We start from the raw sequence: 18,919 nt of genomic DNA, 5'->3' as shown, positions 1-18,919 counted from the left end.
TCATATTGCACTACATGAGTAGGGTACTGCATGTGTAGCAACCAGCAGCAGGTGTTGCACAAATATGCAGGCGTGAGTAAACCTGCACCTGGTGGCAAAACAAATTTTCCCTTGGGGACAATAAAGCAACTGAACGGAACTGAGCATGATGTAGAGTCCATAGTCATTCACTAACCTCCAGAATTCATTCATTCATTCATTATCTGTAAGTGCTTATCCAGTTCAGGGTCGCAGTGGGTCCAGAGCCTACCTGGAATCATTGGGCGCAAGGTGGGAATACACCCTGGAGGGGGCGCCAGTCCTTCACAGGGCAACACACACTCACACATTCACAACTACGGACACTTTTGAGTCACCAATCCACCTACCAACGTGTGTTTTTGGACTGTGGGAGGAGACCGGAGCACCCGGAGGAAACCCATGTGGACACAGGGAGAACACACCAACTCCTCACTGACAGTCACCCGGAGCGTGAACCAAACCCACAACCTCCAGGTTCCTGGAGCTGTGTGACTGCAACACTACCTGCTGCACCACCGTACCGCCCCCTCCAGAATTCAGTTCCTTATAATAACGAAGAATGTGAGCAATTGCGAGAAGCATTACATTACAAACATATTTTGAGTATTTGAGTTTTAATAAAGAGGATGGGTTTCCAAGGGTGTCAAATATGGAATGTCACACAGAAAAACTGGTTTTGCCATCAGAGGTGGAAGTTTCCTGTCCTGAAACAGAAAATTCTCCCTGCGATTTTGTCCCAACAGCATGGCATGTCCAGTTAGCTCAAACTAGCAGCAGACATGTCCAGGTATTCTTAACAAACCCCAAAAAGGAATCTGACTTTCTATACCTTAATTAGCACTACTGTGTTGCAAATGTGAGCTTTACTATGATAAGAGGGCTGACAAAAATATGCCCCTCTACAATGACAGGATACATATATAGTCATATAAAAAAACAGAAAATGAATAATATGTTTTTGTAATACTATCATTAATACAAATTAAGTTGCTTTAAAAAAAAACAGCTCACATTTTGTCTTCTTCCTCTGAAGTATATAGCTCACAGTATATTTTACAGTATTTAAACATTAGATGAACTGGTGTTAGAATGATGTGTAGGTGCCTCTGACCTTATGCCAGCCTTTCAGTGGCCATTTTCTTTTCTTCAGCATAAATCCTTCATGTTTATCAGGTCTCTGAACATTAGTCTGTCCAATCTTCAATCCTTCAATGATCTCCCAGCTGTCTGCCTCCTATAAAAAGCAAAGAGAAAAATACTGTAAACAGAAACACATAATCCTTCCGGAAATTGACATCCATTAGGCAGGTCTAATACAGTGAGCCAATGGACAATGGATTGACAGAAAAATCGTAAACACAGAGTCAGCGAGAAATGATAGTGTGTAAAATCAGAGTGTGAACCAATCAAGTGCTGGACATTTTTTCTGTTTCAGCAGCTCCTGCTCTTTCAGCACTTTCATTTCCACACCATTTATTCTCTCTCTCTGTGTGCTATAATAAAAAATAAACATATAAAATGTGTGGCAGAGAGGGAATCAGAGTTAAGTGTAAGTCCTTAATTTCTTGTGCATAAACAAATATGTAATACCAAACCAACAGTTTACACAGTCAGACTGGTCAGTGCCTCTGCTCCACTGTCTATACACACTGCTAAATAATACTAATACACAAGTGGAGCAGCAGGATACAGACTAAATTACAGGAAACAAAACACACCGTGCTGTCAATCACAACCCAAACATGTCAAACAACACAGACTATGAATTACAATAGCATGAGCGTAAAGAGGACATATTATACCCCTTTTCCAGAGGTTTACATACCAAAGGATTAAACAAAAATATTTTCCTTTAAATGAGAATGAGCCTCTGTTTACTTCAGAAGCGAGGCACCCAGGAGGGAAGTGTAAGGAGCAGAAACGCTGATTTTTAGTCATTTTGCTTCCCATTCTTTTCATTTTCTCACTAAAATAAACACAGGTCCAGGACTGTAGAATGCTGTACAAAATCAGAATATCAAGTCTTCATTAATTGTACAGTTTGCGGATGGTATGATCTCCAGAGGCCCACAATTAAGTGATTATATCCATAATGCGCCCATTTTAAGGAGAGAAAATGAGTGTGTTTGTGTGGGTCCTTTTTGTGCAGCATATTGACAGCTGTTGTATTAAATCTGCTTTACAAGTAAAGTGTACATTCTAACTTACAATAAAATAAACGTGTCACTGAACACCAAGATTAAAATCTTTAAAAATATGACAGGGTGGGAGGAGGAGGAGATAGGGGAGAGAGAACAAGATATAGAGTATGAAAATAATGAGAATAATTCAAGTTTGACCTTGTGTACACCAAACATTGTCAGCGCACACACACAGGCATGCATAATCAGACACAAACACACACACATACACACAGAAAGAAAGATCAAGGAGAGATATTCAAATATCCTTTTAACTCTAGCTAACATAAAAATGATTACAAGAAAATCTGGAACAGGAATATTAGCTAATTTTGTTTTATTGTTGTTATGCTTGTTTTGCAAATTAGACTGTTCTTAATTTGACCCTTCCTAACACAGCTACAGGACCTGAAAGTGCATCCTGGCTTTCAGATAAGGTGGGGTATATGTCAGGTGAGGTATCATATGCTAGTGGATTTGTACATACATCACTGACCTGCTCTTTATTAGAAAAGGAGTCCTAATTAGCGTTCCAAGTATACTCAGTGGTCTAGACAGATTTATGTGTGTTTTTTTCCCTTGACGTCCAGTTGGCCAAGCTACCAGTACAAATGGCTGGGGAGAAAATTTGTTTCACCGAATGAATAAGTAGACACAATAAGACAAATGGCCTTGTATTAAATGCATGTCACACAAGTCAAATATAAGGTTATTGGCGAAAATGCCAGTATGCTTTACTGCCACAAAGGTCTCCCGAGAATGAGCTAAAGCTGCCCTTTAAGCTTTTAATATCTCAGTAATCACCAGTCCATCATTCTGCAATTACAAACTTGGCATTTCTGCCCAGCATTACTCATCTCACACACACATACACACAGACATAATTATAAATATGGCTGATTAACCCTACACCTAACACTAACCCTAACCATATCCTCAGTACCAAAAGAACAACTTTTGGCTCTTTTACTTTCTTTGGGGAAAAAAAATGGTAAATTTGGAATACAAATGTTAAGAAATATCAGGACAGGATAATTGAACATCTAATAATTGGAATACATAGGTTAAAAAATGGTGATGGAAAAAAATGTTGTAGCATCTTAATTCACTCAGTGAGTGGCACGGTGGCACAACAGGTAGGGTCGCTGTCACACATCTCCAAGGTTCTAGTGTTGTGGGTTCATTCTCCACCTTGGTAGACTGTCTGGTTGCTTTTCCAAAACATGGTACTTACTCTACTCTGTTTCTTTGCTTTTCCATTAGGGAAATTTGGTACCTGTTACCTGGAACCGAGTATGTTTTTAGTCCCTGCTAGCGCATAATTCCAAGCAAGCCGAGTAGGGACTAAGCATGATGTTTAAACCTTGCAGAAATCTGATTGGCAAGAGAGACTTCTCAATCATGATGAAATGCAGACCTCCAGTACAAATGAAAACGTCTGTAAAATCTCCAGTTTACAGCAGTAAACACATTTATTTTATCTCACTCACAACGCCGGCTTGTAAAACTATTCTGTGCTTATTTGAAGAGGTTAACATGCTCCTTGGATTGGTGGGTGACAAAAAAAAAATCCAGAACAAGCTGGATGGTGCAACAAGGAAACTACAAACTACACTGAACTGACGCATAGAGGGCTTTTCAATCCCCAAAAAACAAAAATAACATGCGAATGCCTGACAAGTAAACAAACAACAATTCAGCACGGCACATGCTGTTAGGTGGACTGGCTATTCAGCAGTGTCAGATAGAAATCCTTATCAACTGTATGTAAATAAAAAATGTGTGCATTCACAGTTCAATTGTGATTGGTGGAGAATCTCAAGTGATTTTACTGTGTTTAATTATGAGGTGACACAGAGGTCAAATTTCCTACAGTTGTTCATCAACATGGGGGTTTGAGAACATCTTTTTTAATTTACTTATAATTTTTTTTAAATGATTTTCTTAACAAAAATTCAGTTAATACACTTTACATCAAATAAAGATCAAACTGCTTTTTTCTCAAAGTTCTGGAACTAATTTAATACAAATGGAACATTCTCATGAACAAATCATTATTAATCAGTACAAAGACCTTATCTTACACATAATATTTGGAGGACAAGAAACGACTATATTGTTAGCATTGTGCTACAGTTGCACACAGAATGTAATTGATATTTGACTGAATATTTTGGTGTAGTGATTATCAATGTTGCCTATGCCAAGTTAAAGGACATGCACAGGCCTTTTTCATATTCTGATGAACCTGATGAAATACAGCAGAATATTTCCCAACAAATGAAACATTCATTTAATCTATTACAGTGCATTAAGTTACATGCTTCAGTGTGATATATTTAAACTACCACCAACTATCAGTACCAGCAACAGCATTAGTAGACAACATTTACATTAGATCACACTTGGGATGTCAGTGTGCTTCAGACCAACAGATCAGTGAGTGTGAATGCACTCAGTCACCCAGTGTTGAAACAGGCTTTTACTGACCAGAGGAAGCACCGTGTCGGACGGCTGGACTGTACACAGGCAGACTGAGAGCCATTCAGGTTTGAAAAGCTGCACACTACAAACATCAATACATCACTTCATTAAAGAAGCCATCATTTCCCCTGCTATATTCAGCTCTGCCAACTCAGACATATGTTTTTAGCCCTTTGAAACACCATGGTGACTGCTGTCTCCAAAACAATGAACAGAGCCACACTAGGCATACAGTAATTTTGACATAATGCAATTAATGACCATTACAACAGTTTTAAAAGCAAAACACATCAGTCTTACTTAGCTATAAAGTCAATTGGAAATCTAAACTGTCCAATAATTAGTGTTAGTTTATGTCTCTGGTCATTAACCATGAGTAAGTATATCTTACAATTTATAGGACAAAATTCTTGCTTTCCTGTCCTTTGGTCCAGGACCAGGTAAAAATTATGTAAACATATATTATTATGCTTAATCCCTTTTCATACAAGGAATAAAACACAATTTCTGCTTGTTTTAGATGATATACCTTGATTTTGTTTTATATAAAACAGTGCTAGTCCATCTTGGCATGCTTATGTGGGGAGTTGTGAATATTTTTTAAAGCATATTATTATAAACCCTCCTATTTTACTTTTCATTGCTCACTAGCAGCTCAACACACTGAGAACCAAGAACATCCTATTTATTTCAATAATATAGGTATGCAGTAACAATAGTTCCTTTGACTAAATTAAATAAAAATTTCCAAGTTGATATTCATTCCATGGGTGAAGTTTCTAGAAAAACTACTTTCACAACAATCAAAATAAATTCTCAGATTAAAAATGCATTTTATCAAATCCCCTTTCGCTTAAAACATATCACAGAATGGAAAAAAATCATTAAGAATGCTATGTCCAATTGAAATTTATCTTTAATGCTAGGTTAATATTGTTAACGCTTGTGTGTGAGACTCTGTGAAAGGGCAAATATAAACACAACACTGACACCTATAGCAACTCCTATTATATCAGCTTAAATTTACAATGATCTATATATACCACAGAGAGAAAAAACCAACACCAGAACATAGAAAGCAGCTGGCCCATGCACAGCATCTGGTTGACAGTCAAAGCTGTGTTTTGTCTTAAACTCACTCACGGCCCAAAACAGGCTCAGTACTGTCAGTCATATGTGACTACATGCAGCAGAGTGATGCAACTAGTGCATGACGGGGAGCCCAATGAAAAATTCATCACACATGAAAAATGCTGGGAAATGCCTCACAGCAATATCCATACTGAAAGACCAGTCTAGAATCTTATCACTCATTCCCTCTCACACGAACACACACACAAGTAATTTGCTGTCCATTCAGCAGTAGCAATTTCTCTGCTAGTGTTGTCAATGCATCCTGCCTTAATTGGATGTTACATTTTGGTCTGATATTTTACCTAAACCACAGAACTAAATTTAAAGTGTCCAAGCCATTTAAAATTACTCTTAATTAACACAGTGACGATCTTGAGCAAGGTAGTAAGAGTGACCATCTCCATGTGATATTAAAAATTCATGAAATTATGTTTATTTATTGTAGTTTACTTTTTATGATTTATCATCATGATCACAGATGCTGTGTTCATATGATGTAGTAAACTAAACAGAAAATGGAGATGCATACTGTTCTTTGGAAAACAAAGAAATAATGGCCATACCAAACCAAATATTTTATGAAGTGCCAGGTGTAATTCTAACAAATTAAGGGCAAATTAAATAAAATCTAATTAAATGAATTCTTGAACTTTTAGCTATGCTCATTATCTTTATTGTACACTTAATGAATATAACTCTGGGACACTGCTTACACTGTTCACATGCTGCATCACTTAAAGTACATATCTTTTTATTTTTTTTTAACTTATATTTGCCCTTTATTTCTACCTTTACTTGCTGACTTAGCAAATATTCTGTATTCTGCATTTAGTGTTTATGTGTCTCAGTCTTAGCCTTTAGTCTTTATCCACTCTATTTCACTGCACTGGAGAAGCCTGAGAGTGTTTTGTTATACTTTACAAACTTGTATTGATGTAATGACAATAAAAATTAAATTAAGTGTATCAACAATCTTCTCTTAAGGATCTTCTAATCAATATGTGCTTCATATACCCTACCATACACATTCTCACTTCTTAGAGTGGACCCAGGTTTGTCATAACACAACACTCCTGGTAGTGTGGTCTGGCTGTAAATCTGAACAAACAACAGTATTTCAACACTGTAAAACTTTTGAGAATGTGGGGAACACTACTGAGCAGTTTTAGTACATGGTCTTCACAGCTCCCTCAATGAGAAATGGCATCCTGGCAACACACTGCACAAGAGAATCTGCAAATACAGCAGTAATCAAGAAATCATTGGCTTAAGTAAATCTTATGTGACATGAGTGGAGCAAATGTGCAAAGAAATTACGTAAATATTGCACCTGAAGATAAGCCGTAAATCAATTGGCTTCAGAGCTGAGATATTATAGCGATGTTATGCAGTAGGAAGATTTTCTCATCTCTTTTTCTGTTCTCAAAAAAAAAACACAAAAATATAGGACAATCCTATAATTTTCTTGCATTTTATTTGTTGTCTACTCCACATATATAACATACTGCAAAAAAGTTGCAATTAATTCTACATTTTACAATTACCATTTTCCTAATACTATTTCTGTTGTGAAAAATGGTGAAATACCCCACATACAGGGGTTAGACAATGAAACTGAAACACCTGTCATTTTAGTGTGGGAGGTTTCATGACTAAATTGGAGCAGCCTGGTGGCCAATCTTCATTAATTGTACATTGCACCAGTAAGACCATGTGCATCCAATGGTTCAAACATTGTGTCCTGAAGGCGGTACCGTGTATCAGGACGACAATGCACCAATACACACAGCAAGACTGGTGAAAGATTGATTTAATGAACATGAAAGTGAAGTTGAACATCTCCCATGGCCTGCACAGTCACCAGATCTAAATATTACTGAGCCACTTTGGGGTGTTTTGGAGGAGCGAGTCAGGAAACGTTTTCCTCCACCAGCATCACGTAGAGACCTGGCCACTATCCTGCAAGAAGAATGGCTTAAAATCCCTCTGACCACTGTGCAGGACTTGTATATATCATTCCCAAGACGAATTGTCGCTGTATCGGCCGCAAAAGGAGGCCCTACACCATACTAATAAATTATTGTGGTCTAAAATAACAGGTGTTTCAGTTTCATCGTCCAACCCCTGTAGATATTATATTATTAATATAATAATATAAACTGACAGATATAAGCTGCAAAAAACTATTTATAATAATGTATAATATAAATTTTTTCCTAAGCATGTAAACTAGATGTATATAAATGTGTAGTACTTCATCACATTTAAAGTAAGATTCGAAAGTCTCAGAACACCTAATCAGGCTCACATTTGCACAACTGCCAAACTGCTACTTTCGGTCAGTTCATCCGCTGAACACTATGTCTTGATAAAGGCCTTTTTACACACATTGTATAACTGTGCTTGGTATAGCTACTGTTTTGTGTTTGAAGAAATATAAAGCTCTGTTGAATGATTCCCCTCAGACAGCAAGGCAGCAGCTGTGAGGAGCCCACTCCAAAAGCACACACAAATAATGAGGGCTTCCCTTCTACCAACAGCTCTGAAAACACTCTGAGTCTGTACCAGAAGGACTTTGAAGTAGCTTTAATAAGTGGCCTAACGATGTGGGGTGAGAAATGTATACTGGACATTTTCAATGTTCAATAGAAGTCAATATAATAAACTGTTATTCTAAGTCATACATTTCCATTTTCAGTATTTGATCTGACAGTGACTATTTATATACACACTAACACATTTAATAAGAATGTGTAATAAGTTTAATAAAACATTTAAAAAAAGGTATGGTTCATTGTCCTGTCCATGTTTTCCAAAACAGCCCAAAAGGCTTTTTAAATAATGTGCAAGATCATTGATAAATTAATGTCATGCTTTGTCTTTCTGTCCCTTGATTTAGATCCGCCATGTGCTAGTGACTCGTCGTGTGTTCTCCTGCCACACCTCCGTCTGTGTCATGTGACTGATATTCACAGGTGGCTCTCCTTTCCCTGTATGTGTATACAAGTCCTGTTCCTTAGTCTTTGCCTGGTTGGTCATTTTATGTGTATATTGATCTGTTCCCTGCTTAAACTTGTTTAGTGTTTATTCTCTGCCTTAGTCCTGTGTTAGTTTCAAGGTTCTCCTCTATCTTTATTTAGTTTTTAATTTTTGTTTATCTCTGTTCGGTAGTAGTTTAGCCTTATCATTACTACTCCACCTTGCACCTGCATTGTAGCTGCTTTTTGTACATGAAACCACACAAAAATATTTTAAAACAAGTGTTTTATAAAATAAAATACTACATATATAAGGTAGACCCCCCACCCCCCACATACACGTTACTGTGTTAGTACTAGCATACTCACCCTATACATACAAAAACACTTATTATTACAGATGCATTTCATAGCCACATATGGTCCACCCTCCCTCCTAAAGCAATATTGATCAGTGTTCATCTGCATTATGCACAGGGAGCCATTACTTCAGATGAAAAGTATCATGGGAACCTTCTCTTTTCTGATCTTTCCAAGCTTGCAGACTTAAGGGTTAATTCTCTCATCAATTTGCCAAAGCCCTTCAAAGCATTCCTTTACCATACACAAGACTAAGCTTGAGAGAAAGAGAGAGACAGAGAGAGTGATAGAGAGAATGTGTGTGTGACAGAGTCCAGTGAACAAACATTCAGCTTCTCGTACAATTTTTGCATGCTCACTCTAGAGATGTGAGAGGTCAGAGGTCCTGGACTGTGTCTGGTTGTGCTTAAGTCTCAGTGTTGTGAGGTTAGTCTGGATAGGAGAGTCAGACCAAGAGAGAAAATACGAGATGCAGTCATCTTAAACACTGTCAGGGTTGGGTAGTAACAGAATGCATGTAACAGCGTTATGTAGTCAGGGTACTAAAAGGTTACTATCTATCTATCTGCTCTAAGCCTTTATTATGCCTTTAATATGCAGCAACATATATTAGCATATGCTAGTAGGTGGAAAGATAATGGATATTTATATTTCACAGGGACAGTGCACTTTATTTCCCTTTTTAACAGATGTAACAAAGCAAAAATCTGTGACATAAAGGCAGGAAATAGACCCTCAAAATATCTACAAATGCAGTATAACTGTAACATGAACACCTGAAAACAAAATAATAACTTTACAAGAGAAGGCAAATATCTTCTTCACTTATAACACACATTCATGCAATAAGGCTTAATTCCCAGGCATTTTGAAACATTTCTATTGGTCCATTAATGTAAAAAAAGGATGCATATGTTTTGTTGTTGTTTTTGTTTATTGTTTATTTGGGTGTGTTTAATGAAGGACAAAACAAGAAAAAAAAAGCCTAAGATTCAATTGATCAAATTGTATGTGAATGTCATTAGGGAGCAAAGCACTGCTTAAAGTCCATGGACACAGCAGGTATCCGGTTCAACTCCTCGCTCTTATAACTAAATAACATACCTATTTGTTTCATAGCTACAGAAATAATTTATGGCATTTATTCAATATAAACTGCGGTTTAGCCCTTTAAGTCAGTTATCATTAGGACATGATATAATTCAATGGTAATCACCCTTCACAGCTCAGCAGACAAAGCATAAATTCAGCATAAATACCTCATTTGTTTATGCAAAGAAATAAAATAATATTTTATTATAATTTGTATTTGAAGAAATGGTGCATCCACAGCCAAAAGGAGAAAATATTTGCCATGTTTTTGTCATTTTTCTAGCACCAAAACAAAGAGCAGATAAGATTCAAAAATGCAAAACTCAAAGTAAATACATTTAATTTAAAGGTGCAATAATCAATATTTTAAATATTAATATATCAGCAAACAGTTAATTTCAATGTAAAGATGCAGTGGAGTAAACTTGCCATGAGCAGAGTGAAGTCTCACACCTTCTATGTTGTGTTATTAACGCTGCGTTTTCACAGCTGGGATGACCACATGTGCATGTTACTGTTGCATTATGGGAACTTTGAGCCAGCCTACAGTTTGTTTTGCCTACCCCAAGAGATAAAACACATCGCTGTCCATGCAAGATGATGAAGTGACAGATGATCTAAAAACCAAGACAATAAATGTGTGAGACTGGACAGAGGTATTGTATTTTATGCTCCCTCATGTGCAATGAGAAATGTTTTATATCAAATGATGTGCACTGTTCACTGATGACACAGTTTCCACGCACAAATGTTATTGTTACGGCATTAAATGAGTTGTTACATTAGAAATTTTACACGTTTTTTTAGATTGAAGTCAGTGAGTAGGACGTATCTCTGTCATTTATACTGCTCACATGGTCGGAGTGGATCTTTAGTTCTGCAATGGTGCCTAATTGGGTCAGATCAAATTTTAATCTTTTGGTCTAGACCATGTTCTGAGGAAGGGGAGGGTGGTATGGCCCTAAAATATCATCACAATATTTCTGGATATTTTGATGATAACGATATTCTTGGAGATGTAACAAAACATAGAAAAACACTTTGCAACAAAATACATGTTACATTAATATTAATTATATGTGATATATTTCATATATATTAATAGTATTAAATGTTTTTATTTATTAAAAAGTTTTATTTTACTACAAACGTCACAGTATAAAAATTAAAAAAAAGTAACCTTAAGGCTTCACAGTAAACAACAAAACAAATACAGAATATGTGTTGTGCTGAGTCAGTGTAGTTTATCTTCTTGGGTTAGAGCTCATTGGCTGTTGGTCCTCAGCCAGGTGCTTCTGTTTGAGGTGGTGAAACAGTTTAGTTGTGTTTCCCCCTTCTGTTGTTACAGGCTTCTTTCATTTCTTACATAATACCATGGTATATTGTACACCTTGTATTTGGTAACCAAACCACCTCCACACGTTTGAAGTCACTCCCCTTTTTTGGAGCAAACTGCTCCACCTCAGAGCTACTCTTGTAAAGAACGTATGCCGTATTATGGGTAACTGCATGACATCATTACATAAACAAGTTAGAATATCATGATTATCACAATATAGATGTTGTTTGCTGTTTAAAAATGACCTTATTATGAACGATTCTATGTGGCACAGCCCTAGTCTGAGGCATACTTCATGTGTAATTTGACTGCTAAATAATGTTCCATGTGTTTCCATGACTGAAAGGCGGGAGTAGGTATGATTGGTTGTTAAGCTCCATCTGTGTTTCTTTGCTTGACTGGAGGGGCGATTTGTGGCTCAATATCTGAAATTTTGTTTCTGACATTCTGGTGCCCCTGGAAACTTGTAAAAGCTGTCCCTTTCCCCCCCTTCACTGAAGTAAACAGCTGGATCTGGCTCAGTCTTACCTGTCTGCTGTCTCGCTGGGATGAGGAGGAGGAGGAGGCACTCTTATGTGTAGGGGTGGAGCTTTTGTGGATGGGAGTTGCACACCTCTCTTCTATGCTGGAGGCACGGCCCTGGTACCCTCGTGAATGGTGGTGCGACATGCCTGCAATAGCAGCTTTCTCTCTCACTGTTCCTTGCTCTGCCTTCCTCTCACAGTTTCTCTATGCTCAGGTTCTCCTCTTACCACTGACAAATTACATGACCAGGGAAAGATGCCTTAACAGAGATTATGGAATTTGTCACCTGGAACACAAAGACAGAGAAAGAAGGACAATTAGCCAGACTGATTAAAAAAATTCAGAAAATCAAATTACATGTTAAGAGTTAAGACCTATGGAACGTATTCCTCAAAGATATTCTAGTGTTTCTTGGCCCAAGCACAATAACATAATCAAATTCACTTGGAGATAGTGTCACTGAAAATAAATCTAATTTCACCTTTTAATGGAATAAATGTATACATGTTCCTAGATAAAACATCTTGTCTACTCAGATCAAATTGATTTTCCAGCGTAGAGTGTCCTTTAGCATCAGATATCAATGTAAGCTCGGAGAGCTGGCTCAGTCCATGCTTCTCAGTGTTACAGCATTCACACAGAATTAAGAGGTTCAGTGTATTTGCTACGCAGGCAGGGGTGTCTCTAAATGTCTTCTACAACCTGCATTTATTCAGCACAGCAAAATTCCACACTTCAGCCTGTCTGCATCTGTATCTTTGCTTTCTCTGAGCCACAGTCAAATAGCTTTATGCAAACTATACAATCCCTGGACATTTCAATGGTCTAAACCATTTTGCAAAACTCATCTATGCTTCATGCAAAAAAGCCACTTGCTTAATACCGCAAAAGACATCTAATGCTAATGTCCTACTTTGCCTACCTTAACCTAGAATGTTTTGCTCTCAGGTACTCTTTCAAAAGAGTAGAAACCTCTGAGATTTATAATGAAACTTAATTAATTTTCCATACACAAGACATTGTTTAGTACTTCTAATATGGTAGTGAGACTTCTGGTAGTAAGACAGTGAAATAGCAAAACATGGTTATTTCAGACATTGGATTTGGAATATAACTTCTTCTCCTGTCCGAGGTTGCCACAGCGGACCAACCACAAACCGCACACCGATCTGGCACAGTTTTGGATTTGGAATATATATTCTTATGCTTTATGTAAACAAACATGGCAGTAAACATGACATTGGCGTCAATAATAATTATTGAGGAAATATCCATATATTGTACGATAAATCAATAATGTAATTCTAGTGACAGGCCTACACAATGTTGTGAGAGAAGCACCAAAGTTGAATTGCTGTAAAAAAAGGAAATCTTTCTTGATTTCTCTTACACTGGGAAACATAGAAATCCCATTTCCAATGTAAGTAAAAACAGAATGCAAGGATCTGCCAATCTTTTAAACACTATATTTAATTGAAAATAGCACAAAGACAATATTTCAAATTTGAATTTTATTGTTTGTTTGGAAAATATTTGCCCTTTTTGCATTTGATGACAGCAACATACTTCAAAATAGTTTGGACGGGGCATGTTCACCACTGTGTACTAACTAACAACACTCTGTAAATGTCTGGGAACTGAGGAGATCAATTGTTTTGACAGTGAAATGTTTCCCCATTCATTGATACAGAATTTAAACTACTCAAGAGTATCAGTCCCTGCTATAGTATTTTTCATTACATAATGTGACAAATGCTTTCAACAGTACTCTTGTAATCCATGCAGAATGTGGATTGGAATTGTCTTGTTAAAATAAGCAAAGCCTTCCCTGAAAAAGACAAGGTTTGAATGAATAACTGGACTGCAGCATGTTGCTCCAAAACCTGTATATATCATTTAGCGTTAACTGTGCCCTCACAGATGTGAAAGTCACCTATGTCAGGTCCACTAATGCACCCAATACCATCACTGATGTTGGCTTTTGAACTGTGCACTTATATCAAGTTGGATGGTCCCCCTCCTCTTTTTTTGTCAGAGCACAGGACACTTCACCTCAGACCATTTTAAATGAACTCAGGCCCAAAGAAGGCTGTGAATTTCTGGATCATTTTTTTTCAGGACAAAGACTTAAATTGCATTTGTGGATACAGTAAAGCATTTTGATCACAGACAATGGTGTTGGACCCTATCCATTGTATATATAGTTTTTTCCCCAGGTTTTCTGAATAGTAAATGATTTGACATATTGTAGATAAAGAAATCTCTAGGTTCTTTTGCTATTTTATGTTGATAAGTGTTATTGTTTTACTATTTTCCCCACACAGAGTTGAAAAGTTAAATGCTCTTTTTAAACCCAATCACATGAATGGCTTGTTGCCAATTAACATGAATTTTTTGTAGCATTATAAAACTATTCCAGTGTGGAATGTTGTGATGTGATGTGATGCTGGCCTCAAATTTAAAATATGAATATATTTTTCAAAAAACTACATTTTCTTCAGTTCCAATGCATTTGCAGTGGTTCCAATCAAAACTATGATTTCAATAATTTGCATTTAGATTACCAATATATTTTTGTGAGGGATCTATTTTGATTTTTACTTACTTCCACACAATGGGTGTTGAAATGTAACTGCCCATGTAGAAGTGGAAGTTAAGCTGCTATATTAACACACATTCAAGGAGAAGTGCCAAACCCTGGCAAGAGTTTACGAAATACTAGTTACATGTAGAACTTAAACATACAAAAAAATACAATTGAGATATCCTGAGCATATCCCTTTCTTATCACAAAACTAATTAATATTACTGTTATTATTCCTGTATTTAACACAGGAACACACACACACACACACACACACACACACACACACACACGAGCTGCCTGATGTTTGAAATGAATGAACTTACCCATCAAGTGGAAGAGAAACTGGATATGACAGAACTAGACCTACTTATTAAAAGCCAGGATCATAAAACCCCCCAAATGAAAATAAGGTGTTATTTTTAAATCACTATTTACTTCCAAAACGTATCTGCTCTGTCACACTTCTCTGTCTCTTGGCTGCCTTCCTATGTATCCTAAAATAGTACTATTTCAGTTTCTAGGAAACTTGTGATGATTGTACCTAACTTAAGAATTCAAATATTGCCTTCTCAGCATGGGATGCAAGAAATTAATGACCAATGTGATGATATAATTAACATCTTAGTGCAAAAATTCTCCATACCCCACGATTTTACTTTTTATGGTACAGCGAGTATCAGACATTTTAAACCTTCTATGGATCATTGATATTGCACAGCAGTAAAATATCTAGGCACAATCAGATCATTTCACAATAATAAATCAAGGTGGACAGTCTCATTGTAGTACTGGAATACTGCATAATATTTTTCGTTTGTTTGTTTGTTTGACAGCTAAGCTAATAAAGTCCATTCTAAATTAAAGATATAAGTTACAGTAAGGAAAAGACTCCGGAAATGAGGCAATGCATAACAAAGGAATTTGAAAAAATGAACACAGTGAGAATGGCATCTGACTTGCTAGCTTGGATTAGCTTTACAAATACTGCAATTGTCTGGACAATATCTTCGGTGTGACGCAGCAGTGTTGTGTTATGCTGTTCACGTATATGTGTTACAACAAAGGACATTTCACACTATTAGTGAAGACACATGAAGCATTATTTTCACAAGTTAAACACAACACACAATGTTTAGACTAATTGTTAACTTATACGTCTCTTGTTACTAATCACAACACAGACATAAAATTTCAAACTTGTACTTTCTACAAAATCCCACTGTCACACTTCTGTACAAGACACCTGACCTTTACTAAGGTCAGAGACCACTAGATCCCAGTGTCCACTAGAGCTGTAGAAAATAACATATAATAATCAATAGCACACTAACTGTCTTTATAATACAGACAGTGGACAAAAAAAGACATTTTGCCAATCCTTATGTTTTATTTAGAAAGTTACTGTGTGTTATGGATGATACTGTTGGTGCTTTGATGAATCACATTTTTGGGATCCTCAAAAATGATAGTTGAAATAATAACAATACAAATCAGTGTTTAGCATGTTATATTCTTGATTCACCAGTTATTCAATGTTTATCACAATCACAAGGAACATTAAGGCAAAACATTTATTGCAGCACTAGCACCTCTACCCACGTACCAACACACAGAGAAAACGTACAGGAAGCTACTTATATCCAAGATAGAATTCATTAACTCTTATAACTTACAGAAATATCTGTACTGGAAATTGTAAAATGTAGATAACATAGGCTGTATATCATTCATTAATACATTCATTCTTTGGAGGTCTCTGTGCAGGTGTTACACCCAGTGATAATGCTTTTAAATGATTTCTTAGCTATTACATATGGTTACAAATACACAGTTGTATAGTTGTAATGATGACAACAATATAAGCTATATTTCCAAACAATTTTACACAGCTTATATATATATCCCATATATATATATTAAATAGGCAATAGGTACATCCCACTGTAGACACAGATATTTAGATGTGCACACAACTTGTATAATTTCCAAAGGAAAGCATGCAGTGAAATCGCAACTTCTGAAGCAGATGCCCACACGTTTAAGGCTAACAGGCAATGTCAAGCATGGGCCAGCATACAGAGACAGCAGAGCTTGCGTTCACAGTACACCATACAATTTGTTCATTTTGAGATAAGTTGGAGAGGTGTTTGCGATTTAGAACTAATTAACCAACATCAGTATCTAATCTCTAGTATTAAAGAGGATTTGGCATTATTAGATTCTCACCTAAATATACCATCATCTTGTGTAAAGACTCCCTAGAAGAGTAATGTTGGATAAGCAGGTGTCAACAAAACTTCTGGGTATACTGTGTATGTTGTTCAAATAGTAATGATGCATACATTCATTGTCTTTAACTGCTTATCCAATTCAGGACGGGCATTGTGTCCGGAGCCTACCTGGAATCATTGGGCACAAAGTAGTGACACACCCTGGGGGGGTGCCAGTCCCTCGCAGGGAGACACACACACACACACTCCCTATGGGACACTTTTTGAACCAATCCACCTACCAACTTGTGTTTTTGGACCGTGAGAGGAAACCGGAGCACCCGGAGGAAACCCACGCAGACATGAGGAGAACACACTAAACTTACGATGCATACGTGTGCACAAAATTAATTTGATCTATCAGTTTGTGTGTGTGTGTGTGACAGAGAGAGAGAGAGAGAGAGAGAGAGAGAGAGAGAGAGAGAGATCTGTGTACTTCATTGCAGGAACCATGAGTGTACTGCAGCAGTATTGATTAGTCATGCAGTGAGGAGCAGGACCCTGAGCAGCTTAATTAGACCCAGAGGAGCTCTCACAGGCAGAAGACTCACATTTCTTCCACATTCTTAAAGGCACTAACTAGACCCATCTTAGGGTTCTTCCTTCACCATTCATAAATGTTCTACAAGGCCCATTGAATAGTGCATCTGCAACCAAAGATTCCCTAAACTGCAAAATCACATTCTGGGTCAAACAAACTGAGGTTTACAACTTTTTACCAGTGCAAAACAATATCAGAAGGATGTTGAAAATAGCATTAACTAATATAAATACCAGTAGCCAGATGTAGAATGTAATTCTTGAATGACACATTTTGGATCAGCCAAAATATTTCATATGCATGTCATGCCCTTGTCCTCTCGTCTGTTTTCCCCGCCATGTGCTCACTAAGCACACGGCTGTTTGTTATTGTTCATGTCTCCTCCCTTGTTCCTCCTCCTTGTTGTATGTTCCAGGTGTCCCTTGTCTGTGTTGTGTATTTAAGTTCCTTTGTGTCACTTCCTGTTGGTTGGACATTCCACCTCCGTTTTGTGCTCTCTGGTCTGTCTGTCTTGTCTGTTTCTCATGCCCTCCAAGTCAGTCTTTGTATCTCTCTTGTCTCATGTCTGTGTCTTTACTCTGTTTATATCTGTGTTCATGTTTAGTCTGCTTTAGCTCTATCTGTCTAGGTTTGTCTGTCCAGTTCCCTGTCAGTCCTGTTCCCTCTCTATCTCTCTAAGCCCCTCTGTCCAGGTCATTCTGTCCAAGTCTCTCTGTGTCAGTCTTTCTTTGTTTAAGTATTCTCTCTAGTTATCTTAGTCTGTCTCTGTATTGTTATCTTGTGTTGTAAAGAAAATTAGTCACTGTGTTTTAGCAAGTGTGTCCGCCTCCGTCAGTCCCCGCGATCCTGACAATGCAGTACAGACACCATCTGAAAAGAACTTGCTGCAAATGGAGAAATGCTCCAAGACTCAATCTTACAATGAAATGCAAATTTTCAAAAAAGATTTAAATGAGTTAGACGTGGCTTGTTGTTATTTTCTACTCAGATGTCTCACAAGTACATGAGTGAGCACAAGATAAGATGTTTTGTCTATCCATTCCTCGGCCACAGCCTTAGTCATGCTGTGAGTGTTCAAAAATCTGTCTGTTCAACAGATTCTTGATGCCAAATTACACGGCGACTTTCAGTACAGATTTTCATACTTCCTGTTTTAATAGGTCACAAGGCATCATTACCAATACTGAAAGACAAGAGTGACAAGTCCGCATTGGGGAGTGTAATCACTTTGAATAATTTTGTATTGTGATAAAGGTTAATCTCATTTTCACATTTCTTTTCCAAAAGTTATTAAAATATTATTTTAATGTTAAATACAAAAAAAAGCTTAGTGTTATGGTGCACTGATATCCCCTGCCATCACTTAAAGTAAGTACTAGTTGTCCACTGATTAAGTTGTCATCTTACG

General features: G+C 37.1%; 1 protein-coding gene across 4 annotated transcripts in view; it reads right to left on the bottom strand.

The window, feature by feature from the left end:
* osbpl6 (oxysterol binding protein-like 6) overlaps positions 1–18,919 on the bottom strand; it is a 57,091-nt gene that overhangs the window by 23,415 nt on the left and 14,757 nt on the right. For all 4 annotated transcript variants that reach the window (XM_066686395.1, XM_066686397.1, XM_066686396.1 and 1 more), the window contains exons 2-3: positions 12,117–12,399; positions 1,133–1,255 (exon numbers count right to left, since the gene is read on the bottom strand). In XM_066686395.1, the coding sequence (XP_066542492.1) occupies positions 1,133–1,255; positions 12,117–12,257 (264 nt within the window). In that variant the 5' untranslated portion in view covers positions 12,258–12,399. The remainder of the gene's footprint in view (positions 1–1,132; positions 1,256–12,116; positions 12,400–18,919) is intronic.

The sequence above is a fragment of the Hoplias malabaricus genome, chromosome 12 (assembly GCF_029633855.1).
Source record: "Hoplias malabaricus isolate fHopMal1 chromosome 12, fHopMal1.hap1, whole genome shotgun sequence".
NCBI classification, from domain to species: domain Eukaryota; kingdom Metazoa; phylum Chordata; class Actinopteri; order Characiformes; family Erythrinidae; genus Hoplias; species Hoplias malabaricus.
Note: the sequence above shows the minus strand (reverse complement) of the source record. Positions and strands in the feature narration are given on the sequence as shown.